General features: G+C 43.4%; 1 protein-coding gene across 5 annotated transcripts in view; it reads left to right on the top strand.

Moving 5' to 3' along the window:
* PEBP4 (phosphatidylethanolamine binding protein 4) overlaps positions 1-27,980 on the top strand; it is a 120,882-nt gene that overhangs the window by 3,420 nt on the left and 89,482 nt on the right. The window contains exons 1-3 of one of the 5 annotated variants that reach the window (XM_075858879.1): positions 3,651-3,737; positions 15,567-15,688; positions 22,778-22,910. In XM_075858879.1, the coding sequence (XP_075714994.1) occupies positions 15,573-15,688; positions 22,778-22,910 (249 nt within the window). In that variant the 5' untranslated portion in view covers positions 3,651-3,737; positions 15,567-15,572. Of the gene's footprint in view, positions 1-3,650; positions 3,738-3,814; positions 3,912-3,965; positions 4,057-14,441; positions 14,457-15,566; positions 15,689-22,777; positions 22,911-27,980 lie in introns of those variants that run through there. The other 4 variants (XM_075858882.1, XM_075858878.1, XM_075858881.1 and 1 more) reach the window with 4 other exon arrangements.

The following is a 27,980-nucleotide window of genomic DNA, read 5'->3' as shown; positions in this document are numbered from 1 at the left end:
TTGTCTGTTCACATGAGGCGTGACCTGTCACTTCTTTGGGCGTAATTGGAGCCGTTATTCATTGACTCCAATGAATAGCAGCGCCAATTACGTCCGTAATGGACGCGGCGTTCAAGTGCCTGCACATGCCGGTACGGCTGAGATTACGGGGATGTTTTCAGGCTGAAACATCCCCGTAATTTCAGCCGTTACGGACGCTGTCATGTGAACATACCCTTACTGTATTATGCTGCGGATTTTCCGAAACAAAATACGTTGCGCAAAATCCACACTATTTACACTACGTGTGAACGTACCCTGATGTGTGCAATGGTCGCGTGACAGTCCGGTGATTTCAAAAAGAGCAGATCACACACCATGTGGGCTGGAGACGACTTGTCAGAGGTTATGAAAGTGGAGGTCTCGGGCCAGGATGGTGGAGCAGGAGGGGTGAGGGTATGTGCACACGATGAGAGGCTTTTACGGCTGAAATGACAGACTGTTTTCAGGAGAAAACAGCTGCCTCGTTTCAGCCGTAATTCCTCCTCCTCGCATTTTGCGAGGCTTCTCTGACAGCCGTAAATTTTCAGCGGTGCTTCATTGACTTCAATGAAGAACGGCTCAAATTACGTCTGAAAGAAGTGTCCTGCACTTCTTTTGACGAGGCTGTATTTTTACGCGTCGTTGTTTGACAGCTTTCAAACGACGACGCGTAAATGACAGGTTGTCTGCACAATACGTCGGCAAACCCATTCAAATGAATGGGCAGATGTTTGCCGACGTATTGTAGCCCTATTTTCAGGCGTAAAACGAGGCATAATACGCCTCGTTTACGTCTGAAAATAGTTCGTGTGAACCCAGCCTGACCGTTGCTGCATTGATGTTTGAATCTGAAATGAATAAGATGTTGTAACTTCCTGAGGGTAAGGTCATGTTCATATGGCTTGTGTGTGAAGCAGAAAAATATGGGGCTGATATCAAAAGAAAACCACCCCTAAATACAGGAGTTTTTGGAGTTGATTTTCAAAAAGTATTTGATTTTTTGCAAGTGTTTTTGAATTGTATTTTGAGGCGCTTTTGTGGGCTTTTTTTTGTAGTGATAGGCCCAAGTCACACTGCATTTTTTTTTGTAGCGCTGATTTTGACACAGAAACAGCATCGGAATCAGCACAAAAAAAAAGCATCACGCCCTATATAGTTTCCTGAGCTTCCATTGAAATCAATGGGACACAGAAAAAAAGCACGCCATTCATTAAAAAAAACTTCAAACAAAGCATAAAAAAACGCTTGCATTTCAAAAACCGTCCCAAAAATTGTGAAATAATTTTAAGGCAGATTTTTTCTCTTGACAAAAAAAACTCTGTGTGAACATACCCTCACTGGAAAATCAGCTTATAAAACTTTTCAAGAAGTGACATGACTATTTTTTTTACGAAGCGTACTTTTACTAGGTGTTTTTTATTTCAGAAGCCCAAAAATACATGCCCTTATTTCCGGCGTCCTCTCGATTCCAGCACTGTGAGGCCTCATGCACGCGACCACGTTGGTTTTGCGGTCCGCAAAACCATGGGTCCGTTGCGGTCCATTCAACTGCAAAAAACCTTTTGTTATGCATCCGTGTGCCACCAAGACTCACGGATCCACAACAATTCACAAGTCATAGTGAAGCCGCAAATCAGTACCGTTAAATGCGTTTTTGCGGTCTGGATTTCCGGCCCCCACACGGATCCATGTAAACCACGGTTGTGTGCTTCAGCCCATAGAATTGAATAGGTCCTCAATTTATTCGCAAAAATGCAGATAAATTGCGGCGGCAAAAGCTGGTCGTGTGCATGAGGCCTAAATTGTAAAATAACAGCCTCGTCAAAGAAGTGCAGGACACTTCTTGGGCCGTAATTGGAGCCGTTTTTCATTGAATCCAATGAAGAACAGCTCCAAATTACGTCCGTAATGGACGCCTCGCAAAACGCGAGTACGAGCAATTACGTCTGAAATTCAGGAGCTGTTTTCTCCTGAAAACAGCCCTGTAATTTCAGACATAAATGCAGTTATCGTGTGCACATACCCTAAGGCTGGGTTCCTACGTAGCGTAAACGCTGCAGAATTTTCCTCAAGGTTTTTTTTCACCTGAGGGTATGTGCACACGATAACTGCAAATACGTCTGAAATTACGGAGCTGTTTTCAGGAGAAAACAGCTCCATAATTTCAGACGTAATTGCATGTACTGGCGTTTTTCGCCGCGTCTTTTACGGCGTCTTGGAGCTGTTCTTCATTGGAGTCAATGAAAAACGGTTCCAATTACCTCCCAAGATGTGTCCTGCACTTCTTTTGACGAGGCTGTAATTTTACGCGCCGTCTTTTGACAGCGACGCATAAAATGACAGGTCGTCGGCACAGAACATCGGCAAACCCATTGAAATGAATGGGCAGATGTTTGCCGACGTATTGGATCTGTGTTTTCAGGCGTAATTCGAGGTGTAAAATGCCAACATTACGCCTGAAAATAGGTCGTGTGAACCCAGCCTTAGGTTGCGTTGCCACAGTGCAGATTTGCTGCAGATTTTGCGTGCGTTTTTTAAGCCAAAACCAGGAACGGAACCTAAACAGAAGAAATATATAAAGAAAGGTCGTATAGGTCTACTCTCCTGGATCTAATTCTGGTTTTGGCTTACAAAATGCAGGCAAAATCTGCAGCAAATCTGCACTGTGGGAACCCAGCCTTAGGGATGTGCACACTGCGTTTTCTGCAAAGCAGAAAAAAATCTGCCTCAAAATTCCTTATGGATCTTTGAGGCAGATTTTGAAATGCTGACTTCTTTTACACTTTTTTTGCCGTCTATTTTTTTTTTTTCTGTTTTCATTTTATATTGAACAAATAGTAAAAGCGCAGGCGGTTCTTGGTCAAAAACTGCTCCAAACGATGCATTTTTCCCCCGCTTCTTGTTGATTTCAATGGAGGTTCAGAAATTAAATTCACTCCAAGATAGGCGAAGACGCTTCCTCATATTGAAACCAATTGGGGGAAATTTGGGGTGTTTTTTTTTACTCTGATTATGAGGGAAACGCCAAAGGAAACAGGGCCTAAATAAAGGAATTTGTGCCAAATGTAAAAGACTAACTTTTCTTCATAAATTTGGCGCATTTTGAACAGTCTTTTAGACAGAAAATCAGATGGGCAGATGCCATGGGCAGACGTAGGCTTGCGCAAATTTGCCTAGCCTAAATTTCGTAAAAAATGTCGGCAAATAATCACTATGTAGTTCATATGTCTTTGCAAACTGAGCTTCCACGGCACTTTATTACGTACAGTGACAATTGGTGCAGTCACATGGTCCCCATTCATATAGAGGGGCGCGCTTCCTGGTGCCACCCTAAATGAGAGCTGAGGGGGCTAAAAAAATAAATATTCCTATTCACTGACAGCAAGCAGGGATCTAAGTTGAGGTATAACACAAAGTATATTATATCATTGCATAACTTTTAATCTTACACTAAATAAACGTTATTTAATAAAACTGGAGTGTACTATATATTGCTGGACACTGAGACCAGCACCAAATAGTAAAATACAGAGCTAGACAACGATCCGCACCATTCAGACTATGATTGACAGCAGCCGCGACTAATCGGAGTGGAGACTCTTACAGCCAATGAGCGCTTAGCCACGTGGAGGGGCGGGACTACTATCAGAATAACAGAGTCAGCTGTGAGGGGGGCGGCGGCCGAGAGGACCTGGTGACTGCTGAGTGCGCGCAGGGTGAGCGGGTTCTCTAGAGAGACGGCTGGGGATATTTAGAGACGCTCATTTACCTTCTCTGCAGCAGGGGAGACATAGGAGAGCTGGCTTGATATTCTGCACTTGTATATGGGAAACAGGTGCACCATGTAACGTGGCATCTTAGTGGTGCATGCTCTAAAGGGGTGTGGCTAGGTAGGTGACAAGGGATCGGCGCGTGCTCAATAAGGACATTGCCAAGCAATTGTGGCGCAATGACTGTGGGCATGTGACATTCATTCTCCCGGATTGGCTGCAAAAAAAAACATACCCCACCTTTCCTCTTCTCCCTCCCGGAATGGTGAGAGGGGGGGGTCCTCAGTGCTTGGACCCCCCCTCCCAATCAAAACTTCTGACATGTCACTATGGCCTTATTCACACGACAGTGAAAAACGGCCATGTGATGGCCGTCCTTTTAACGGCTTTCACATGGCCGTTTTCAGAACAATGATATTCTATGGGTGCATTCACACGGCCGTTTTTTTAACGGCCCGTGAATAATGTCCGTCAAAAAATAGGACATGTCCTATTTTTGGCCGTTTTAACGGCCTGACGGCCCCCATAGAAGTCAATGGATCCGTTTTTAACGGCTGTCAATACATGTAACAACCGTTAAAAACGGATCTGTTACATGGGGACTGGCAAGGGAACTACTAGTTCCCTTGCTGGCTATCGTTGGCATACTCACGTTTGCGGCGCTTCTTCACGTGTGGTCACTCGTCTTCATGGGTTTGAAGGCGCCTCGATGACGTCATCGCCCCGTCGCGCTGCCTTGCCAGATCCCGTGCAGACGAGTGACCACAAGTGAAGAAGAGGAGAGACGGCGCTGCTCTCGTGAGTATGTGGCACAATCTACAGGGAGGCTGGTGTGGCATCTACAGGGAGGCTGGTGTGGCATCTACAGGGAGGCTGGTGTGGCATCTACAGGGAGGCTGGTGTGGCATCTACAGGGAGGCTGGTGTGGCATCTACAGGGAGGCTGGTGTGGCATCTACAGGGAGGCTGGTGTGGCATCTACAGGGAGGCTGGTGTGGCATCTACAGGCAGGCTGGTGTGGCATCTACAGGCAGGCTGGTGTGGCATCTACAGGCAGGCTGGTGTGGCATCTACAGGGAGGCTGGTGTGGCATCTACAGGGAGGCTGGTGTGGCATCTACAGGGAGGCTGGTGTGGCATCTACAGGGAGGCTGGTGTGGCATCATGTACAGGGAGGCTGGTGTGGCATCATGTACAGGGAGGCTGGTGTGGCATCATCTACAGGGAGGCTGGTGTGGCATCATCTACAGGGAGGCTGGTGTGGCATCATCTACAGGGAGGCAGGTGTGGCATCATCTACAGGGAGGCAGGTGTGGCATCATATACAGGGAGGCGTGTGGCATCATCTACAGGGAGGCGTGTGGCATATACAAGAAGGCTGTATGGCATCATATACAGGGAGGTGTGTGTCATCATATACAGGGAGGTGTGTGGCATCATATACAGGGGGCGTGTGGCATCATATACAGGGGGCGTGTGGCATCATATACAGGGGGCGTGTGGCATCATATACAGGGGGCGTGTGGCATCATATACAGGGGGCGTGTGGCATCATATACAGGGGGCGTGTGGCATCATATACAGGGAGGTGTGTGGCATCATATACAGGGGGCGTGTGGCATCATATACAGGGGGCGTGTGGCATCATATACAGGGGGCGTGTGGCATCATATACAGGGGGCGTGTGGCATCATATACAGGGAGGTGTGTGGCATCATATACAGGGAGGTGTGTGGCATCATATACAGGGAGGTGTGTGGCATCATATACAGGGAGGTGTGTGGCATCATCTACAGGGAGGCTGTAAATATTGTCTAGGTGAACATGTGACCTTCCTTTGGTTGTTTTCAGGGGGCTGGGACAAAAAAAGCCTGACCAATGAAATTCATCAGTTTTTTTAACGGCTATGAAAAACTGATGCAAAATGGATGTCAAACGGCCATTAAAAACGGACAGATGGAGTTGAAACGGATGAAAATTTAGAGACAAACTGATGCAAAATGGCCATGAAAAACTGACAGTTGATCAGTTTTAAATGGACATTTTTTTTCACTGTCGTGTGAATAAGGCCTTAAAATAGGGGGGCGGGGGGTTGTAGTCTGATCAGACCATTTTTTTATTTTTTTCGTGTATATTATAGCTTGCTCCGCCTCTCTTCTGAAGCCACGCTTCTGTTCCACAAAAGTGGCATCCGTGGTGCAAAAAGGTCAAACTTTTTGTCGCTTTTGTGACTTTTCTACGTAGAAAGGTTAATACCCTCCCCCTTTGTGTAATGCAAGTTCTACAATTTCTAATATAATTTTCTAATATCTTTTAGATTAATTTGGTTTTGGGGATCTCTGCATTGTTCCTGTTCAGAGAATGAAAATCAGTCCTGGTCATGTGGTCGCACAGGTGGTGTGTTCTTTACAGTATCCGAGCTCTCCTGTAATGAGCCATGCACCTGTGTTATCATCACGTGACCAATGAAGGCTCATATTCCATGACTACAAGCAGAGATCTTGAAAATTGTAAGGAATTGAGTCACAAACTAGATAAGAGATTTTTTTATTTTTTTTTAAATCTCTTATTACACAAAAATAAGACAAGACTGCTCTTACACCTTGCCACCCTGCCCTTAACTGGTATTCGGGGTATATTCTACAGTGACTGGGATTAGTAGACTCTGGGTGCTCATATTCTGGGGTGACAGTGATTCTCATATTCTTAGGTGACAGTGATTCCAAATACTGGGTGCTCATTTATATTCTGGGGTGACAGTGATTCCAAATACTGGGTGCTCATTTATATTCTTAGGTGACAGTGATTCCAGATACTGGGTGCTCATTTATATTCTGGGGTGACAGTGATTCCAGATACTGGGTGCTCATTTATATTCTGGGGTGACAGTGATTCCAAATACTGGGTGCTCATTTATATTCTTAGGTGACAGTGATTCCAGATACTGGGTGCTCATTTATATTCTTAGGTGACAGTGATTTCCAGGTACTGGGTGCTCATTTATATTCTTAGGTGACAGTGATTCCAGATACTGGGTGCTCATTTATATTCTTAGGTGACAGTGATTCCAAATACTGGGTGCTCATTTATATTCTTAGGTGACAGTGATTTCCAGGTACTGGGTGCTCATTTATATTCTTAGGTGACAGTGATTCCAGATACTGGGTGCTCATTTATATTCTTAGGTGACAGTGATTCCAGGTACTGGGTGCTCATTTATATTCTGGGGTGACAGTGATTCCAGATACTGGGTGCTCATTTATATTCTTAGGTGACAGTGATTCCAGATACTGGGTGCTCATTTATATTCTGGGGTGACAGTGATTCCAGGTACTGGGTGCTCATTTATATTCTTAGGTGACAGTGATTCCAAATACTGGGTGCTCATTTATATTCTTAGGTGACAGTGATTCCAGATACTGGGTGCTCATTTATATTCTTAGGTGACAGTGATTCCAGGTACTGGGTGCTCATTTATATTCTGGGGTGACAGTGATTCCAGATACTGGGTGCTCATTTATATTCTGGGGTGACAGTGATTCCAGATACTGGGTGCTCATTTATATTCTTAGGTGACAGTGATTCCAGATCCTCGGTGCTCATTTATATTCTGGGGTGACAGTGATTCCAGATCCTCGGTGCTCATTTATATTCTGGGGTGACAGTGATTCCAGGTACTGGGTGCTCATTTATATTCTGGGGTGACAGTGATTCCAGGTACTGGGTGCTCATTTATATTCTTAGGTGACAGTGATTTCCAGGTACTGGGTGCTCATTTATATTCTGGGGTGACAGTGATTCCAGATACTGGGTGCTCATTTATATTCTTAGGTGACAGTGATTCCAGGTACTGGGTGCTCATTTATATTCTTAGGTGACAGTGATTCCAGATACTGGGTGCTCATTTATATTCTGGGGTGACAGTGATTCCAGATACTGGGTGCTCATTTATATTCTTAGGTGACAGTGATTTCCAGGTACTGGGTGCTCATTTATATTCTGGGGTGACAGTGATTTCCAGGTACTGGGTGCTCATTTATATTCTGGGGTGACAGTGATTCCAGATACTGGGTGCTCATTTATATTCTTAGGTGACAGTGATTCCAGATACTGGGTGCTCATTTATATTCTGGGGTGACAGTGATTTCCAGGTACTGGGTGCTCATTTATATTCTTAGGTGACAGTGATTCCAGGTAGTGGGTGCTCATTTATATTCTTAGGTGACAGTGATTCCAGGTACTGGGTGCTCATTTATATTCTGGGATGACAGTGATTCCAGATACTGGGTGCTCATTTATATTCTGGGGTGACAGTGATTCCAAATACTGGGTGCTCATTTATATTCTTAGGTGACAGTGATTCCAGGTACTGGGTGCTCATTTATATTCTTAGGTGACAGTGATTCCAGGTACTGGGTGCTCATTTATATTCTGGGGTGACAGTGATTCCAGGTACTGGGTGCTCATTTATATTCTGGGGTGACAGTGATTCCAGATACTCGGTGCTCATTTATATTCTTAGGTGACAGTGATTCCAGGTACTGGGTGCTCATTTATATTCTGGGGTGACAGTGATTCCAGATACTGGGTGCTCATTTATATTCTTAGGTGACAGTGATTTCCAGGTACTGGGTGCTCATTTATATTCTTAGGTGACAGTGATTCCAGATACTGGGTGCTCATTTATATTCTTAGGTGACAGTGATTCCAAATACTGGGTGCTCATTTATATTCTTAGGTGACAGTGATTCCAGGTACTGGGTGCTCATTTATATTCTGGGGTGACAGTGATTCCAGGTACTGGGTGCTCATTTATATTCTTAGGTGACAGTGTTTCCAGGTACTGGGTGCTCATTTATATTCTGGGGTGACAGTGATTCCAGGTACTGGGTGCTCATTTATATTCTTAGGTGACAGTGATTCCAGGTACTGGGTGCTCATTTATATTCTGGGGTGACAGTGATTTCCAGGTACTGGGTGCTCATTTATATTCTTAGGTGACAGTGATTCCAGGTACTGGGTGCTCATTTATATTCTGGGGTGACAGTGATTTCCAGGTACTGGGTGCTCATTTATATTCTGGGGTGACAGTGATTTCCAGGTACTGGGTGCTCATTTATATTCTGGGGTGACAGTGATTCCAGATACTGGGTGCTCATTTATATTCTTAGGTGACAGTGATTCCAGGTACTGGGTGCTCATTTATATTCTTAGGTGACAGTGATTCCAGATACTGGGTGCTCATTTATATTCTTAGGTGACAGTGATTCCAAATACTGGGTTCTCATTTATATTCTGGGGTGACAGTGATTCCAGATACTGGGTGCTCATTTATATTCTGGGGTGACAGTGATTTCCAGGTACTGGGTGCTCATTTATATTCTGGGGTGACAGTGATTCCAGGTACTGGGTGCTCATTTATATTCTTAGGTGACAGTGATTCCAGGTACTGGGTGCTCATTTATATTCTGGGGTGACAGTGATTTCCAGGTACTGGGTGCTCATTTATATTCTTAGGTGACAGTGATTCCAGGTACTGGGTGCTCATTTATATTCTGGGGTGACAGTGATTCCAGATACTGGGTGCTCATTTATATTCTGGGGTGACAGTGATTTCCAGGTACTGGGTGCTCATTTATATTCTTATTTGACAGTGATTCCAGGTACTGGGTGCTCATTTATATTCTTAGGTGACAGTGATTCCAGGTACTGGGTGCTCATTTATATTCTGGGGTGACAGTGATTCCAGGTACTGGGTGCTCATTTATATTCTGGGGTGACAGTGATTCCAGGTACTGGGTGCTCATTTATATTCTTAGGTGACAGTGATTTCCAGGTACTGGGTGCTCATTTATATTCTTAGGTGACAGTGATTCCAGATCCTCGGTGCTCATTTATATTCTTAGGTGACAGTGATTCCAGATACTGGGTGCTCATTTATATTCTTAGGTGACAGTGATTTCCAGGTACTGGGTGCTCATTTATATTCTTAGGTGACAGTGATTCCAAATACTGTGTGCTCATTTATATTCTTAGGTGACAGTGATTTCCAGGTACTGGGTGCTCATTTATATTCTTAGGTGACAGTGATTCCAGGTACTGGGTGCTCATTTATATTCTTAGGTGACAGTGATTCCAGGTACTGGGTGCTCATTTATATTCTTAGGTGACAGTGATTCCAGGTACTGGGTGCTCATTTATATTCTTAGGTGACAGTGATTCCAGATACTGGGTGCTCATTTATATTCTTAGGTGACAGTGATTCCAGGTACTGGGTGCTCATTTATATTCTTAGGTGACAGTGATTCCAGGTACTGGGTGCTCATTTATATTCTTAGGTGACAGTGATTCCAGGTACTGGGTGCTCATTTATATTCTTAGGTGACAGTGATTCCAGATACTGGGTGCTCATTTATATTCTTAGGTGACAGTGATTCCAGATACTGGGTGCTCATTTATATTCTTAGGTGAGTGATTTCCAGGTACTGGGTGCTCATTTATATTCTTAGGTGACAGTGATTCCAGATACTGGGTGCTCATTTATATTCTTAGGTGACAGTGATTCCAGGTACTGGGTGCTCATTTATATTCTTAGGTGACAGTGATTCCAGATACTGGGTGCTCATTTATATTCTGGGGTGACAGTGATTCCAAATACTGGGTGCTCATTTATATTCTTAGGTGACAGTGATTCCAGATACTGGGTGCTCATTTATATTCTGGGGTGACAGTGATTCCAGGTACTGGGTGCTCATTTATATTCTTAGGTGACAGTGATTCCAGGTACTGGGTGCTCATTTATATTCTTAGGTGACAGTGATTCCAAATACTGGGTGCTCATTTATATTCTTAGGTGACAGTGATTCCAAATACTGGGTGCTCATTTATATTCTTAGGTGACAGTGATTTCCAGGTACTGGGTGCTCATTTCTATTCTTAGGTGACAGTGATTCCAGGTACTGGATGCTCATTTATATTCTTAGGTGACAGTGATTCCAAATACTGGGTGCTCATTTCTATTCTTAGGTGACAGTGATTTCCAGGTACTGGGTGCTCATTTATATTCTTAGGTGACAGTGATTCCAGGTACTGGGTGCTCATTTATATTCTTAGGTGACAGTGATTCCAGATACTGGGTGCTCATTTATATTCTTAGGTGACAGTGATTCCAGGTACTGGGTGCTCATTTATATTCTTAGGTGACAGTGATTCCAGATACTGGGTGCTCATTTATATTCTTAGGTGACAGTGATTCCAGGTACTGGGTGCTCATTTATATTCTGGGGTGACAGTGATTCCAGATACTGGGTGCTCATTTATATTCTTAGGTGACAGTGATTCCAGATACTGGGTGCTCATTTATATTCTTAGGTGACAGTGATTCCAGGTACTGGGTGCTCATTTATATTCTGGGGTGACAGTGATTCCAGATACTGGGTGCTCATTTATATTCTTAGGTGACAGTGATTCCAGGTACTGGGTGCTCATTTATATTCTTAGGTGACAGTGATTCCAGATACTGGGTGCTCATTTATATTCTTAGGTGACAGTGATTCCAGGTACTGGGTGCTCATTTATATTCTTAGGTGACAGTGATTCCAGGTACTGGGTGCTCATTTATATTCTTAGGTGACAGTGATTCCAGATACTGGGTGCTCATTTATATTCTTAGGTGACAGTGATTCCAGATACTGGGTGCTCATTTATATTCTTAGGTGACAGCGATTCCAGATACTGGGTGCTCATTTATATTCTTAGGTGACAGTGATTCCAGATACTGGGTGCTCATTTATATTCTGGGGTGACAGTGATTCCAGATACTGGGTGCTCATTTATATTCTTAGGTGACAGTGATTCCAGGTACTGGGTGCTCATTTATATTCTGGGGTGACAGTGATTCCAGATACTGGGTGCTCATTTATATTCTTAGGTGACAGTGATTCCAGATACTGGGTGCTCATTTATATTCTTAGGTGACAGTGATTCCAGATACTGGGTGCTCATTTATATTCTTAGGTGACAGTGATTCCAGATACTGGGTGCTCATTTATATTCTTAGGTGACAGTGATTCCAGGTACTGGGTGCTCATTTATATTCTGGGGTGACAGTGATTCCAGGTACTGGGTGCTCATTTATATTCTTAGGTGACAGTGATTCCAAATACTGGGTGCTCATTTATATTCTTAGGTGACAGTGATTCCAAATACTGGGTGCTCATTTATATTCTTAGGTGACAGTGATTTCCAGGTACTGGGTGCTCATTTATATTCTTAGGTGACAGTGATTCCAGATACTGGGTGCTCATTTATATTCTGGGGTGACAGTGATTCCAGGTACTGGGTGCTCATTTATATTCTTAGGTGACAGTGATTCCAGGTACTGGGTGCTCATTTATATTCTGGGGTGACAGTGATTCCAGATACTGGGTGCTCATTTATATTCTTAGGTGACAGTGATTCCAGGTACTGGGTGCTCATTTATATTCTTAGGTGAGTGATTTCCAGGTACTGGGTGCTCATTTATATTCTTAGGTGACAGTGATTCCAGATACTGGGTGCTCATTTATATTCTTAGGTGACAGTGATTCCAGGTACTGGGTGCTCATTTATATGCTTAGGTGACAGTGATTCCAGATACTGGGTGCTCATTTATATTCTGGGGTGACAATGATTCCAAATACTGGGTGCTCATTTATATTCTTAGGTGACAGTGATTCCAGATACTGGGTGCTCATTTATATTCTGGGGTGACAGTGATTCCAGGTACTGGGTGCTCATTTATATTCTTAGGTGACAGTGATTCCAAATACTGGGTGCTCATTTATATTCTTAGGTGACAGTGATTCCAAATACTGGGTGCTCATTTATATTCTTAGGTGACAGTGATTTCCAGGTACTGGGTGCTCATTTATATTCTTAGGTGACAGTGATTCCAGATACTGGGTGCTCATTTCTATTCTTAGGTGACAGTGATTTCCAGGTACTGGGTGCTCATTTATATTCTTAGGTGACAGTGATTCCAGGTACTGGATGCTCATTTATATTCTTAGGTGACAGTGATTCCAAATACTGGGTGCTCATTTCTATTCTTAGGTGACAGTGATTTCCAGGTACTGGGTGCTCATTTATATTCTTAGGTGACAGTGATTCCAGGTACTGGGTGCTCATTTATATTCTTAGGTGACAGTGATTCCAGATACTGGGTGCTCATTTATATTCTTAGGTGACAGTGATTCCAGGTACTGGGTGCTCATTTATATTCTTAGGTGACAGTGATTCCAAATACTGGGTGCTCATTTATATTCTGGGGTGACAGTGATTCCAGATACTGGGTGCTCATTTATATTCTTAGGTGACAGTGATTCCAGGTACTGGGTGCTCATTTTTATTCTGGGGTGACAGTGATTCCAGATACTGGGTGCTCATTTATATTCTTAGGTGACAGTGATTCCAGGTACTGGGTGCTCATTTATATTCTTAGGTGACAGTGATTCCAGATACTGGGTGCTCATTTATATTCTTAGGTGACAGTGATTCCAGGTACTGGGTGCTCATTTATATTCTTAGGTGACAGTGATTCCAGGTACTGGGTGCTCATTTATATTCTTAGGTGACAGTGATTCCAGATACTGGGTGCTCATTTATATTCTTAGGTGACAGCGATTCCAGATACTGGGTGCTCATTTATATTCTTAGGTGACAGCGATTCCAGATACTGGGTGCTCATTTATATTCTTAGGTGACAGTGATTCCAGATACTGGGTGCTCATTTATATTCTGGGGTGACAGTGATTCCAGATACTGGGTGCTCATTTATATTCTTAGGTGACGGTGATTCCAGGTACTGGGTGCTCATTTATATTCTGGGGTGACAGTGATTCCAGATACTGGGTGCTCATTTATATTCTTAGGTGACAGTGATTCCAGATACTGGGTGCTCATTTATATTCTTAGGTGACAGTGATTCCAGATACTGGGTGCTCATTTATATTCTTAGGTGACAGTGATTCCAGATACTGGGTGCTCATTTATATTCTTAGGTGACAGTGATTCCAGGTACTGGGTGCTCATTTATATTCTTAGGTGACAGTGATTCCAGGTACTGGGTGCTCATTTATATTCTTAGGTGACAGTGATTCCAGATACTGGGTGCTCATTTATATTCTTAGGTGACAGTGATTCCAGGTACTGGGTGCTCATTTATATTCTTAGGTGACAGTGATTCCAAATACTGGGTGCTCATTTATATTCTTAGGTGACAGTGATTTCCAGGTACTGGGTGCTCATTTATATTCTTAGGTGACAGTGATTCCAGATACTGGGTGCTCATTTATATTCTGGGGTGACAGTGATTCCAGGTACTGGGTGCTCATTTATATTCTTAGGTGACAGTGATTCCAGGTACTGGGTGCTCATTTATATTCTGGGGTGACAGTGATTCCAGATACTGGGTGCTCATTTATATTCTTAGGTGACAGTGATTCCAGGTACTGGATGCTTTAGTTCTCTTCTAGAGCGGCAGTGATTCCAGATACTGGGTGTTCCCTATTCTGGAGTGACACTGATCAGTAAATACTGGTGCCTCCATTATTGCTCCCTATTTTTGGGGCCATTCTCACAGTAACTCTGTTCTTCTGTCTCCTGAGCGGCAGGGTTGGTCTAGACAGGTAAGCTCTTTTTTTTTTTTTTCCTAAGGTTTTCTTGAGCCGTTACAATTCATAAATTGGAGTAGAAAACAGTGATAACATGTAACGGGAAGCAGGCTTCCTCCCATATTCACTAGTGACCAAAGCAGGGTCAGCTCCTGGCATTGAAAACAGATCTCACCTGAGCCCAAATGTAGATGTGAACAGAGCCTTAATTTTTTATTTTCTACGTCCTTTGTTTCACATCTATCAATAATTACTATTGGGGTGTAATTTATAGAAAGGCTATGGTTTTTTGTTTTTTTTAAATCTGGCATGTGACAAATCTTCATGTATTATTGTTATCTGGGACATTATATATATATATATATTTTTTTAATTAGGGCTGTTGCTCCGGCGGCTGTTTACATTGACAAGGCATGTGACTGTTGCAGTTAATCAGAGGGCTCAGCAGCCATATGTTGTATTTCCAGCCCCTATTTAAACCTTTTCACATCCTGGATAACCCCTTTAAAGGGTTAGGGGCAGCCTAATACACCTACTTTGGAATTCTGAATTAGTCATGGGTCTCCTGATAGGTGGGTGAATGGGGTCCTAGAAGTGGTATCGCCACCTTTTTAGACATTTGTGGCCTGTAGTTGGAATTCCCCTTTATGCCTAAGGCCCAGTACAGTTTTTCTTGACGCTTAAACCGCGTCGGAATCTGAGCCAAAAAACAGCCGCAACCGCCTCCCATTTAGGCTTCATTTAGTTTTCCAGAGCGTTTTTAGCTGCTTGTGGGGGGAAAAAAAGCTGCATGTCTTATCTTGCAGTGGTTCCGCCTCTGATTGAAACCAATGGGAGGCAGAAAAAGCATATTTCGTCTGCGGCACTCAATGGCCACGGGCAAAAAATGCTGTGAAAACCGCGGCAAAGTAAAGGCAGGTTAAAACCTGCCTCAAAGTTCCTTCAGGAATTTTGAGTCAGATTTTTTGTGCCTGCAAAATGCTCCGTGTGAACAGGGCCTAGGTGATTTCTGCATTCATATAAGGGATGTCTATATTCACAAACCAATCACACTAATCATACTGTAGCGAGAGTATATTAAGAAGTTGGCTCTATCCGCATATAATGCTGCTGTGTTGTCTCCAGGGGATAATGTGGAAGGAGTTGGTTCTTCATATGTGCCGCTTGTCATTAGTGGGCCTCTTCTCCGGAATCCATGCCACGTGTGATCTCCAGCCCATCACTGGTGATGATGCACGGTTTTGTAGGTCAGTGGAAAGAAGTTTTATTTTTGATTCATGTTCCTGATCATATGGTCTATTAAAAAGTACGATATTCAAACAATGGGGGAGATTCGTTGATGCAGTAATGCCCACTTTTAGAAAGCTAATCATTTTTATTAAGACCCACGATACTTTGTCTTACACATTTTTTTATCTGTGTTGCAAAAAGATTGCGTGGCTTTCGGGTTGCACTCTTGTGCCGCTTGTTTACAGAAGAGTGGCGGTAAACTACTTGCACAATATTCCACAACAGGCGCGCAACATGCTGTGGAATACGGCACACACTACACTAGGGTAAAGTGTTAGTAAATATGTAATTTTTTTTCATGAAATTTTTCCCAATATCAGTTTAGCCAATTTTTTGTGCAATAAACAGAGCAACAACGCAAACATCTGTGTACATAGTGTAGTCTGTCCAAATTTTCCCAATTGTAAAGTATCAATGCTTAGTCTGAACCAAATCAAAATATAGCACTTTCTTTTTTTTTTTTTTTTTTCAGTCAATTCACAAATACCAAATTTAAGATGTGTTCACAATTTATTACTGCCACAGTCCCATAATATTTAAATGCTAAATAAACCCCAAAAACTAAAGCCTTTCCTCCCTTCCAAGCATACATATGCACCATTTTGCATTTTCAGAAACCGGCTTCTGTTTTCTGGCTTTCTTTAACAATCTGTTCTTCAGCAATATGGGTCCCAAAGGCAAATTTAGAAGAAAAAAAATGCACAAATCCTATTTTGCATAAATTTCTCGTACTAGAGCAACAACCATCAAACCCACCAAGCACAATACAGGCGATTGAGCCAAAAAACGTGCCCCATAAGTTTAGATTTGCTTGAATAGATATTACGAAGTGGCAAATATGTAAAAGCTTTCCAAAAATAGATCTGTAGACCTCAAATTGTTAATTTTTTTTAATTCTAGATGCAGCAATTACTCCCACTGGTAAAGTGTAACAACCACAATACCAGTCACCCCTTAAATTGTGTGCTGAACAAACCAATACCCCACAAACTGTAAAATGGTATTATTGAAAAATAAATTTCGTCCTGCAAAAAAAGCCCACATATGGTTACATCGACATTAAAAAAAATCTGGTATCGCTGTAATTGTACCGACTTATAGATGAAGGGCATTAATTTAAAAAAACAATGATAGAATTGTATTGGTTTTTTTTCCCCTCTCAAAAAGTTAATATCTTAATTTATAAACTATATGTAGTTCAAAATGGTGCTATTGAAAAACACATCCTGCAAAACACAAGCGGCTAGGCCGACAGAAGTATAAAGTTTTGTCTCTTGGAATGCAATAATGAGAAAAATGTTCTCCCCATAGACAATGAATACAGCAGGGGTCTCAAACTCGGCCGGGTAAGTGGGCCACATATAGAAAAAAATGGGAAGTTGACGGGCCGCATTACTTTCAAATTTGATACAATACAAAATTATGGTTATTCAATTAGTTATTTGAACTACTATAACACTATTACTATAATAATACCGCTAGAATTTGAGAGAGTTCTCCACGTGCTTATTTCAACAAACCAGTTTTCCAGTTTGTGTCGCTAAATGCAGTCCAGTGGCTCAGTTGGCAGCGTTTGGCAGACACATGTCAAGATTGGGCAGCTCCCTTTTAGATAGTGCCACAGTGTCCTCTGTTGATGGTGCCACACACACCCCAAGTAGATGGCTCAATTGGGGCTCCCTCTAGGAGTGGAATCCCCAGTCAGAGCGTTGCCGACGCTTTGGCTGGGGATTCCTCTGCTGTTGGAGCCCCTGACGTCACTGTCCAAACACAGTGAGGTCAGGGGATCCTCCTGGACCGGAATGTGATATCTGGGGCAACCCCAGAGCCGGTGTCCCGGAGCTGAGCACTAGTATAGACTCTGCGCCGGAACTCTGGGGAAGCCACTGACATCAGTGTCCATATATGGACAGTGATGTCAGGGGCTTGCCCAGAGCTGGGGTCCCGAAGCAGAGCCACTTCTAGCACTCTGCCTTGGATTCCAGCTGTGCTCCTGACATCACTGTCCATATATGGACATGGATGTCAGGGGCAACCCCAGAGCTGGAGTCCTGGGCAGAGCGCTAGTATGCTCTTCCTGGGACTCCAGCTGTGCTCCTGACATCACTGGGACTCCTGCTCTGGTGAAGCCCCTGACATCACTGTCTATGTATGGACAGCGATGTCAGAGGCTTCCCCAGAATCCCGGAGCAGAGCCTATACTAGCGAACTGCACGGGACTCCGGCTCTGGGGTAGCCCCAGACATCGCTGTCCATATGTGGACAGTGATGTCGGGGGATTCAGCAGAATCCCGGAGCAGACCCTATACTAGCGCTCTGCCCGGGACTCCGCTCTGGGGAAGACCCTGGCAACACTGTCCATATATGGACAGAGATGTCAGGGAATTCCACAGAGTTCCGGAGCAATGCCTGTACTAGCGGCTCGATGTCCCGCGGGCCGCAGATGACAGCCCCAGGGGCTGCATTAGGCCCGAGGGCCGCGTGCTTGAGACCCCTGGAATAGAGCATGTACTGCACCATTCACACAGGGGTCCAATTCTTGTGATTGTTGGGGGTCTGAACGGTGGGACCAAAGAAATCACTTTTATTACCTAACCTGGAGATAGGTGATAAATGTTTGTGGGAAAACCCCTTCAAGGCAAAAATAGGCACGGTGGTTAAGGGGTTAATAAAACATAAAAGCGCATGTAACTTAAAAGGATGTTTAACCATGAGCCAGATAGGACTGCATTTATGGACTCAACATATGTTCTTGAGCATTATAGCTAAGAACATTCACATAGTTTGATTGGAATAAGTGGTCAGCTGAGTGGTCATATACTGAATGGTCACTTTATTAGAGACACCAGCCCTTTCACAATTAAAGCTTTCCTGTATGGAGATTAGACACGTGACCCCCGGAGTACTACTTAAAGAGGCTCTGTCACCACATTATAAATGCCCTATCTTCTACATAATCTGATAAGCGTTGTAATGCAGATTACAGCAGTGTTTTTTATTTAGAAAAATAATCAATTTTGACAGTTATGACTTATTTTAGATTTATGCTAATTACTTTCTTAATGCCCAAGTGGGCGTGTTTTTACTTTATGACCAAGTGGGCATTGTGGAGAGAAGTGTATGACGCTGACCAATCCGCATCATGCACTTCTCTCCATTCATTTATTCAGCACAGTCTGATCTTGCCTAGATCATGATGTGCAGTCACTTACTCACACATTAACGTTACTGAAGTGTCTCGAGAGTTAATACACATCACCTCCAGCCAGGACGCGAGTCTATTCACAATCCCGACACTTTGGTAACGTTTGTGTGGAATTTACAGCACAGCAAGCGTAATCTCGTGAGATCACGCTGTAAGCTGTCATTTACAGTGTGATCTCGCGAGATCACGCTTGCTGTGCTGTAAATTCTACACAAACGTTACCGAAGTATCGGGATTGTGAATAGACTCGCGTCCTGGCTGTGGCTGATGTCTATTAACTCTCAAGACACTTCCGTACGTTAATGTCGGAGTAAGTGACTGCACATCATGATCTAGAAAGATCACTATGTGCTTAGTAAATGAATGGAGAGAAGTGGCTGACTCTGTGAAAATTGATAGTTTTTCTAAATAAAAAACGCTGTAATCTGAATTACAACGCCTATCAGATTATGTAGAAGATTGGCCACTTATAATGTGGTGAGAGAGCCTCTTTAAAATCAAGTGAGCAAGTTTTCTGTGGATCAGTCTCTGTATGAATCCACATGAATGGGAAAATCGAGCGATCTGAGCGACTTTGCTTGAGGCATGTTCATCAGTCTTAGACTAGCCGTGGTCAGTATTTGAAAAACTGCCGTCTTTGTAGGGTTTTCCCATGTAATGTTGAGAGTAAACCAAGAATGGTGTGATCCAGGTAAAAACATCTTGAAAGGGGTTTCTGTGGATGTCAACAACTAGTCGACGAAAGAGGTCAGAGAAGGATGTCAAGAATAGTTGAGGAATAGGCCGTGCACATTCAAGCCAAATGAAGCCGAATACAACACTGGCACTCCAACTGAGGCCTAGTTCAGATCACGATTTGGCACTACGTTTAGCGTGTATGTCGTGAAGCTCACAATGGAAGGAAAAAATGTGATGTAAACTGGGCTCAATGTGTCCAAACGCACAGCTCATCGTGCCGGGCTATAACAGGTGACCTGTTCGAGTGCCATTGCTGTCTTAAAGAGGCTATGTCACCACATTATAAGTGCCCTATCTCTTATATAAGAAGATCGGCGCTATAATGTAGGTGACAGTAATGCTTTTTATTTCGAAAAACGATCTATTTTAAACCACTTTATGAGCGATTTTTAGCTTTATGCTAATGAGTTTCTTTGCCCAAGTGGGCGTGTTTTTTACTTTAGACCAAGTGGGTGTTGTACAGAGGAGTGTATGACGCTGACCAATCGGCGTCATGCACTTCTCTCCATTCATTTACACTGCACTAGCAGCTACATACACAAACACTAACATTACTGTAGTGTCCTGATAATGAATATACATTACTACCTACCTGGACGTGATGTTTATTCAGAATCCTGACACTTCTGAATCTTTTCTGTGAGATTCTAGCAAGGCAAGCGTAATCTCGTTTGAAATGACAGGTTACATCGTAATCTCGCGAGATTACGTTTGCCTTGCTGTAAATCTCAGAGACGCTACAGACATATCAGGATTCTGAATAAACATGACGTCCAGGCTGGTAGTGATGTATATTCATTATCAGGACACTGCAGTAATGTTAGTGTTTATGTATGTGGCTGCACATAACGATATAACTATATCGCTAGTGCAGTGTAAATGAATGGAGAGAAGTGTATGACACTGATTGGTCAGCGTCATACACTCTTCTGTACAACGCCCACTTGTCTAAAGTAGAAACACGCCCACTTGGGCATTAAGAAGCTCATTAGCATAAAGCTAAAAATCACTCAAAGTGGTGTAAAATAGATAGTTTTTCAAAATAAAAAGCATTACTGTCACCTACATTATAGCGCCGATCTTATATAGGAGACAGGGCACTTATAATGTGGTGACAGAGCCTCTTTAAGGGAAACAAAGGCAAGACTCTATTGGATAACTGATGTCGAAGAAACCCCTTCCAGGTAGCACCTTTTTGGGATGGGCGCTCTAATGGGCTCAGATCAATAAATACAATTGCAATCTCTTGTCTCCATCAATATTCTCATTTATTATCAAGATACAGAAGGTAATATACGCTCAGGGCGTACCCTTTAGTCACGTCGTTACCTTGCATGGAACAACCAATCATAATATTTTACACGTTTGGCTGAAAATACGTCGTAGGTACCTTCCCACTGAGGTCACATGATCTTTCTAACACCTACAAACCATAGAAATGTAGGAGGTTTTTGTGATTGTGATATTTTCAAATGGTGTGTGAAATACTGAGCGGAAGAGAATTAATTAGAAATCTGATGATCATTTCATGTCTAAGTGTTCTGCCAGACTTCTATCTACAAATATATGAAGGCCACATGAAGAACACAAAGAAATAACACGTTTCTTTGTGACTCAAGCAGAACTATATAGAGGAAAGCTCATTACAAAATGGAGAATACATATCTTCGCCTGCTTGATAATTCATAATGTAATTTAATACAGAGAATATAAGCAAATTGATCCATCATCCATCCATCACACTGAGCAGTGGAAAAACATCGCCTGGTCAGATTAATCCAGATTTGTGTGGCACCGTACTGAAGGGAGGGTCTGAATTTGACGCAAGCCGCATGAATCGATGAACCCTTCCTGTCAGGTGTGAACAGTTCAGGCTGGTGGAGTTGGCATAATAGTGTCGGGAATGTCTTCTTGGCACATCCGGGGTCCTCTGAAACTTGTGGATGGACCTGTAGGGCTTACGGAGGGATTGTGGCCGACCAAGTTCACCCCTCCGTGGCCGCTATTTACCCTACAGCAGAAGGACACTTTAGTGGCAACAGTGAGAGGCTATCCTGTCCGCATGTGCAGGATTATTGGCCCAATTTCAATACCTAGTGGAATTTATGCCACGACAAGTTGCTGCAGTTTTGAAGGCGAAAAGAGGTCCAATGCCCTACTAGATAGGTGTCTCTAATAATTCAGTGAATGTCTAGCGCTCGTTTGATTTACTCAAGCACGCACACACTGTAACAGATCCTGCTTATGTTATGTTATGTATTAATAATAATCTGATATAGCGCCATCCTATTACGCAGCACTTTACAATTTAGATTTGCGTATATTAGGGGTAGGATTTGAAAATTAGATAAATGTAAGTTGTGTTTGTACCTTTTAAAGGTTTATCCGATAAATCCTTTTTATATGAAAAGACCTAAAATGCAGGCGAACAGCTGTTTTAAAGTTATTTGCAGTGTTTCTAACTTCTTTTGCTTCCATGTGTTCACCCTGCTTCTAATCCATACTGCATGGAGGAGGGGCTCTGAGCTGAATCCATCTCCCTGTACCTCTTGCAACTGACCATATAGTCCTTTTATTACTTTTCAATTCTGATCAGAGACTTCTCAGCTATACTGACCTGTTACACCCCTTGCTCATGAGTTAGGGCCGTGAAAAGTGTCCAAGTGTCACATGCGTTTAATGTCCCGACCACGGTACAGGTGAATGGCGCTCCTGGCATCATAGACCTTTTATAATGCTGGGAGTCCCTGCCTCCCTACTGAAATACTGTTCCGTACTGAACAAAATGATACACAGGGAGGCAGAGGCTCCTAGCATTATAAAATGTCTGATGCCAGGAGTCTCGTTCACCTGTATCGCGGTCGGGCCGGGAAATTCGGCCGACGTTCGCACCGTTTTTCGCGGCCCGCACTCGGTCGCGTGCAAGGGGTGTTACTCCATAGGTTCTGCTCCTTCCCTGACAAGCAAGTCAGAAAGATATTTTCGTTAGCTGCCCTGCAGTGAACAGAGGTTCACTATGCAGAGAAAGGGCTGTGGCAAGAGTGACTGTGCATATATAGAAATACTAATCGGTGTTCACTTTTCTTCTCTTTTTCTCTCATAGTGATGACCTCCATGTTGTGTATCCAGATGTCGGTGAAGTGTCCTGCAAACGCATACTGCTCTGTCAAAACTTTACCCAAGACCTGATTAAGAAGTGGGGAGCCCCAGTGGTTACATACTCTAACGCCAAGGAGGTAGGCGGAACGCGTTACATGAAGACATGATAAAGAATGGAGTAAAGAGATTTTATTGAGACTGATGGTGGTCTGTGTTGTCACCTTGGAAGTGAAGCTGCAGTGTCTGTCTGTTATGTTACACATATTTCTCCAAATCTCTGGGGTTTGAGCTGCCGGACCTGGTGCATTTATAACAGTGTTTTCCAGTACATCCCTCATGACAGCACCACAGGAGGTTGCCCTATTGACCTCTGTAGGGACAGGAAGACAGAGAGGTTAAAAGGCCCCTCCCACCACCCACTTGCCAGTGTTCTTCCTGTCCCTACAGGGTCAGGAGCAGAGAGACGTCGCTCCTGTATTGCTGCAGGAAAAAAACTCGGGCAGGGGGCAAGATCGGGGGGTCCGTGCACTCCCCCCTTCTGTTCCCCCTAAAGCCTAGGCTAACGCCCTTCTAACGAGAGGTCCCTTAGCTCCCAACCTAAGACACCTACCTGAGGAATCCTAGGCAGGGTTCCGGTAGGGTGTGGGGTTCAGGATTCCCAAGCAGGCTTCGGCCGGGCCGCGTGACCAGGGGGGGATCGGCAGCTCCATAGGTTTGGACGCATCGGCAAAGTATCCTAGCTGCGCCGCATAGCAGGCCTTAGTCGCCGGCTATGACGCGGCCGCACCTCAACGTATAGCCGCGACCGGAAATGACGTTGGGCTACTTCCGGTCCGCGGCCATCTTGGAAGGCGGGAAATTCAAAACGCCCGCATTTAAAGGGACACACACAGGTATGTAGTTAGAGCTGATACCTCTAACTTGGATTGATTTGTGAATTGCATTGGCTGTTACCTGTTGCGGAATGGAACTTCCTCGTTCTGACGGTACTCCAGATATGTCCCAGGGTCACGTGAGTCTCACCCTTGGGGTAAGGGTTATGACTCCTTATGTATGTACACCATACTTTACCTACCTTCTGTTTTCTCTAGGATAAAGATTCCTCTCAGACAAACTGATAAAAAGAAGGTTAAAAAATGTGCAACTTGTGCAAAAAGAGTCACATAGGAAACAATTGTGTCAGGATTGTATTACAAAAATACTAAAAGAGGAACAACCAACGTTTATGTCTGAATAGAAAAAAGAAGGGGGGAGGAATCCTCCAGCTCACCTGACACGTGAAACTTTGTGTCGCTGACAGCGCACGAATCCTCGTGTCGGCACACGATATGTAGACAGCAAGGGTAAAGGAAAGTTGGATCCAGCGCTAGATTAGATAAAATGGAAACTGTTTCCAAGTTTAACTGAATCTTCTTTTTAAAAAGGGGTCCATAGGTTGGAGTCCTGGTGTACAAGAGGGGATAACAATCCAAAATAAAGCCTACGCGTTTCAGACGTCTCGTGCTTCCTTAATCATGGCTGTCCAACCTATGGACCCCTTTTTAAAAAGAAGATTCAATTAAACTTGGAAACCGTTTCCATTTTATCTAATCTAGCGCTGGATCCAACTTTCCTTTACCCTTGCTGTTTATGTCTGAACTTAGGGCTATGATTCGTGAAGAAGTGAGTCAGTCAGTAGCCTCCCTCGCCCCTCCTCAAGAAACTCCCTCACACTCCCAGGCAAAAAGCCCACGGATTGAAGTGGATCAAACATATTGTCCTCCCTCTCAGGGGTCTGACTCTGAGCAGGAGTGCTATTACCTATCGGAAGGTGAGTTAGAAGGAGAGGAACTCTTGCCTTCAACTTCATCCACTCAAGAGAAAAAAAAAATCTTCTCTTCTGAGATGTCTGATACCTTAATCCAGGCAATACGGGAAACCATGGATATTCCCGAAGAAGACCAACCACGTACCATCCAGGATGAGATGTTTGGGGGTCTAACGGAAAAGAAAACAATGTTTTTTCCGGTAAACGAAAATCTCAAGAGAATGGTGACAACTGAATGGGAAGATTCAGAAAAGAGACTCTTAATTTCAAGAGAGTTTAAAAACCGATTTCTCTTTGATCCAGAAGACACTAAACCTTGGGATGAGATCCCAAAAGTAGATGTCCCAGTAGCCAGGGTTGCTAAAAAAACGCAATCCCATTTGAAGATTCCTCTCAGTTGAAGGACGCCATGGACCGAAAGGCAGACGGGCTACTGAAAAGAGCTTGGGAATCTTCCTCTGCTTCTGTGATCTCTACTAATATCGCGGCCACATCAGTATCAAGAGCAATGTTTATATGATTAAACCAGCTGGAGACCCATTTGATGATGAAGACATCACGACAAGATCTATTAGAATCTCTTCCCTTACTAAAGATGGCAACCGGATTCTTGGTAGACGCTTCAGCGGAATCCATTAGATTTGCTGCCAGGAATGGGGCTCTCTCAAATGCTGCTAGAAGAGCATTATGGCTCAAAATGTGGCCAGGAGATACAAAGTCCAAGAACCAATTATGTTCTATCCCGTTTACAGGGTCTCTGATGTTCGGTCCTCTCCTGGATAACATGCTGGAGAATGCAGCAGATAGGAAAAAGGGTTTCCAGAAGAGAAACCAAAAAAACCCCCTCAGTTTGGGAACCCACCTTACAGAACTACAGCGGGAAAGGGAAGTCCGGTCGCTGGAGTTACCCCAAAGGAAGAAGGGGTTGAGGATATTTCCTTAACCCCAATAATTCATTTCAGCCCTCAAATAATGACGCCAAGAGTGTGGGGTAAGACTCCTACAATTTTATCCCAAATGGACCAGAATAACCCAGAACCCCTGGGTTCTAAAGATTATAGAAGAAGGGTACAAAATAGAATTTTCCTCCAGAGAAATTTCTAATAACCCAGTACCAAGCAAAAGACCTTCATCAGATCCTTATCCGGGACGTCCAGAAACTACTCAAATTGAGAGCAATTACTCCAGTTCCCCACAACGAAAAATTCAAAGGCCACTATTCAAAGATCTTCTTAGTCAAAAAACCAAACGGTTCCTACAGGACAATAATCAACCTGAAGGTCCTGAACAAGTGGGTGAAATATAGAAAATTCAAGATGGAGTCTATCAGATCGACTATTCCTCTAATAAGGGAAGAGGCTTCAATGTGTACGATCGATTTAAAGGATGCGTATTATCATGTTTTTTACAAAAATTATGGCAGAGATCATGGCATTCGTAAGAAGTCGGGGCATAGTAATTATCCCATATCTAGGCGACTTCTTGTTTACAGCAGATACTCCGTCTATCATAGACAGTCATCGGTCACAGGTTCTTTCCCTACTACAGGAATTGGGATGGATAATCAACTTTCAAAAGTCAAGTCTTCCTCCCCAAAAACAGAAGGTCTTCTTAGGAGTGCTACTAGACTCCTCCCTTCAACATTCCTTCCTCCCAAGAGAGAAACAAATACTCCTACTGACAGAAGTAAGGACATTTTGGGGGAAAGACGCCTGTTCCATAAGGGAAGAAATGCGGATGTTGGGAATGATGACGTCTTGCATCCAATCTATTCCATGGAGTCAATTTCACTCCAGACCCTTACAGAATCTGATCCTGTCCCAGTGGGATCGAAAACAGGACTCCTTGAATTCAAATTTCCGAGACCGTGAAATCATCCCTCCTTTGGTGGCTCTGCACAAACAACATAAACAAGGGAGTCCCCTGGAGAACTTCTCCTTATGTGGGAATTACCACAGATGCTAGCAAACACAGCTGGGGGTCGGTAATCCAAGACCAGCACTTTTTCAAGGCACATGACCTATTCAAATGAAGATTATGTCCTCAAACTTCAGAGAACTAAAAGCCGTATGGGAGACACTTATAAGAGCTTTACCCATTATAAAAGGGAAGCATATAAGAGTTTTATTGGACAACACGACAGCGGTGTCCTTTCTTCACCATCAAGGGGGAACAAGACACACTCTTCTTCAGGCCCTCTCTACACAAATTTTCAGTTGGGCAGAAGAAAATGTCCGATCAGTCTCTGCAGTCCACCTAAAAGGCTCAGAGAACCTATCAGCAGATTTCCTCAGTCGGGAAAATGTAAACCCTGGAGAATGGTCCCTAAACAGGGAAGTCTTTCTGTCTTTAACCTGAAGATGGGGTTATCCACAAATAGACCTGTTTGCCACAAAGAAAAACTCCCAAGTAGAGACATTCTTCTCCCTAAATCTCAAAGACAACCCATTGGGAGTAGATGCATTGTCTCAAACCTGTGACATGGATCTGGCCTATGCCTTTCCTCCGTTTCCTTTAATACCAATGGTATTAAGAAAAATCCAGGAAGATTTGACAAAGCTCATCATTATTCTTCCCTATTGGCCAAAAAGAAACTGGTTTCCAATCGTAAAATACCTAGCGTTGGAAGACCCTATCATTCTCCCAGTCAAGGAGAATCTTCTCTCCCAGGGTCCCTTATTCTTTCAGGGAATAGAAACTCTGATGTTGTCAGCCTGGATCCTGAAAGGCAGATCTTGAGAAACCACGGTCTGTCGGATGAGGTAATTTCAACTATCTTATCAAGTCATAAAGAAGTTACCTCAAAAATCTATCAAAAAATGTGGAAGAAATTCTGTTCCTGGTATGGAGACCCAGGACCAGACCCCTTTTCTCCCAACATCGCGAAAATCCTAGATTTTTTTTACAATCGGGATTCAAAAAAGGGCTTAGCCCTAGTACCTTAAAAGTGCAAATTTCAGCCTTCGGTAATTTTTTTAACACTCCTTTTGCTGAACATCGGTGCATCAGAAGATTCACTCAAGCAGTCTCTAAACTGAAACCTTCCCTAAAGAAATCTGTTCCTACCTGGGATTTGAATGTAGTGTTAACGGCTCTTTGCGATCCGCCCTTTGAGCCGCTCGACACGATTAATATGCATTTTTTAACTCTAAAAGCTGCATTCTTAGTCGCTATTACTTCAGCAAGAAGGATTGGAGAAATCCAATCTCTGTCGGTCATAGAACCGTACCTAAAAGTACAAGAGAATAAGATCATTCTAAAGCTGGATCCTTCCTTTATTCCAAAGGTATCTACTGCTTTCCATCGAGAACAAGAAATAATTCTGCCTTCCTTTTATCCAGATCCAAAAAACCAACAAGAAGAAAAATTCAATTTCCTGGATGTCAGGCGAACAATTCAG

The sequence above is a fragment of the Rhinoderma darwinii genome, chromosome 3, assembly GCF_050947455.1.
Source record: "Rhinoderma darwinii isolate aRhiDar2 chromosome 3, aRhiDar2.hap1, whole genome shotgun sequence".
Lineage (NCBI taxonomy): Eukaryota > Metazoa > Chordata > Amphibia > Anura > Rhinodermatidae > Rhinoderma > Rhinoderma darwinii.
Note: the sequence above shows the minus strand (reverse complement) of the source record. Positions and strands in the feature narration are given on the sequence as shown.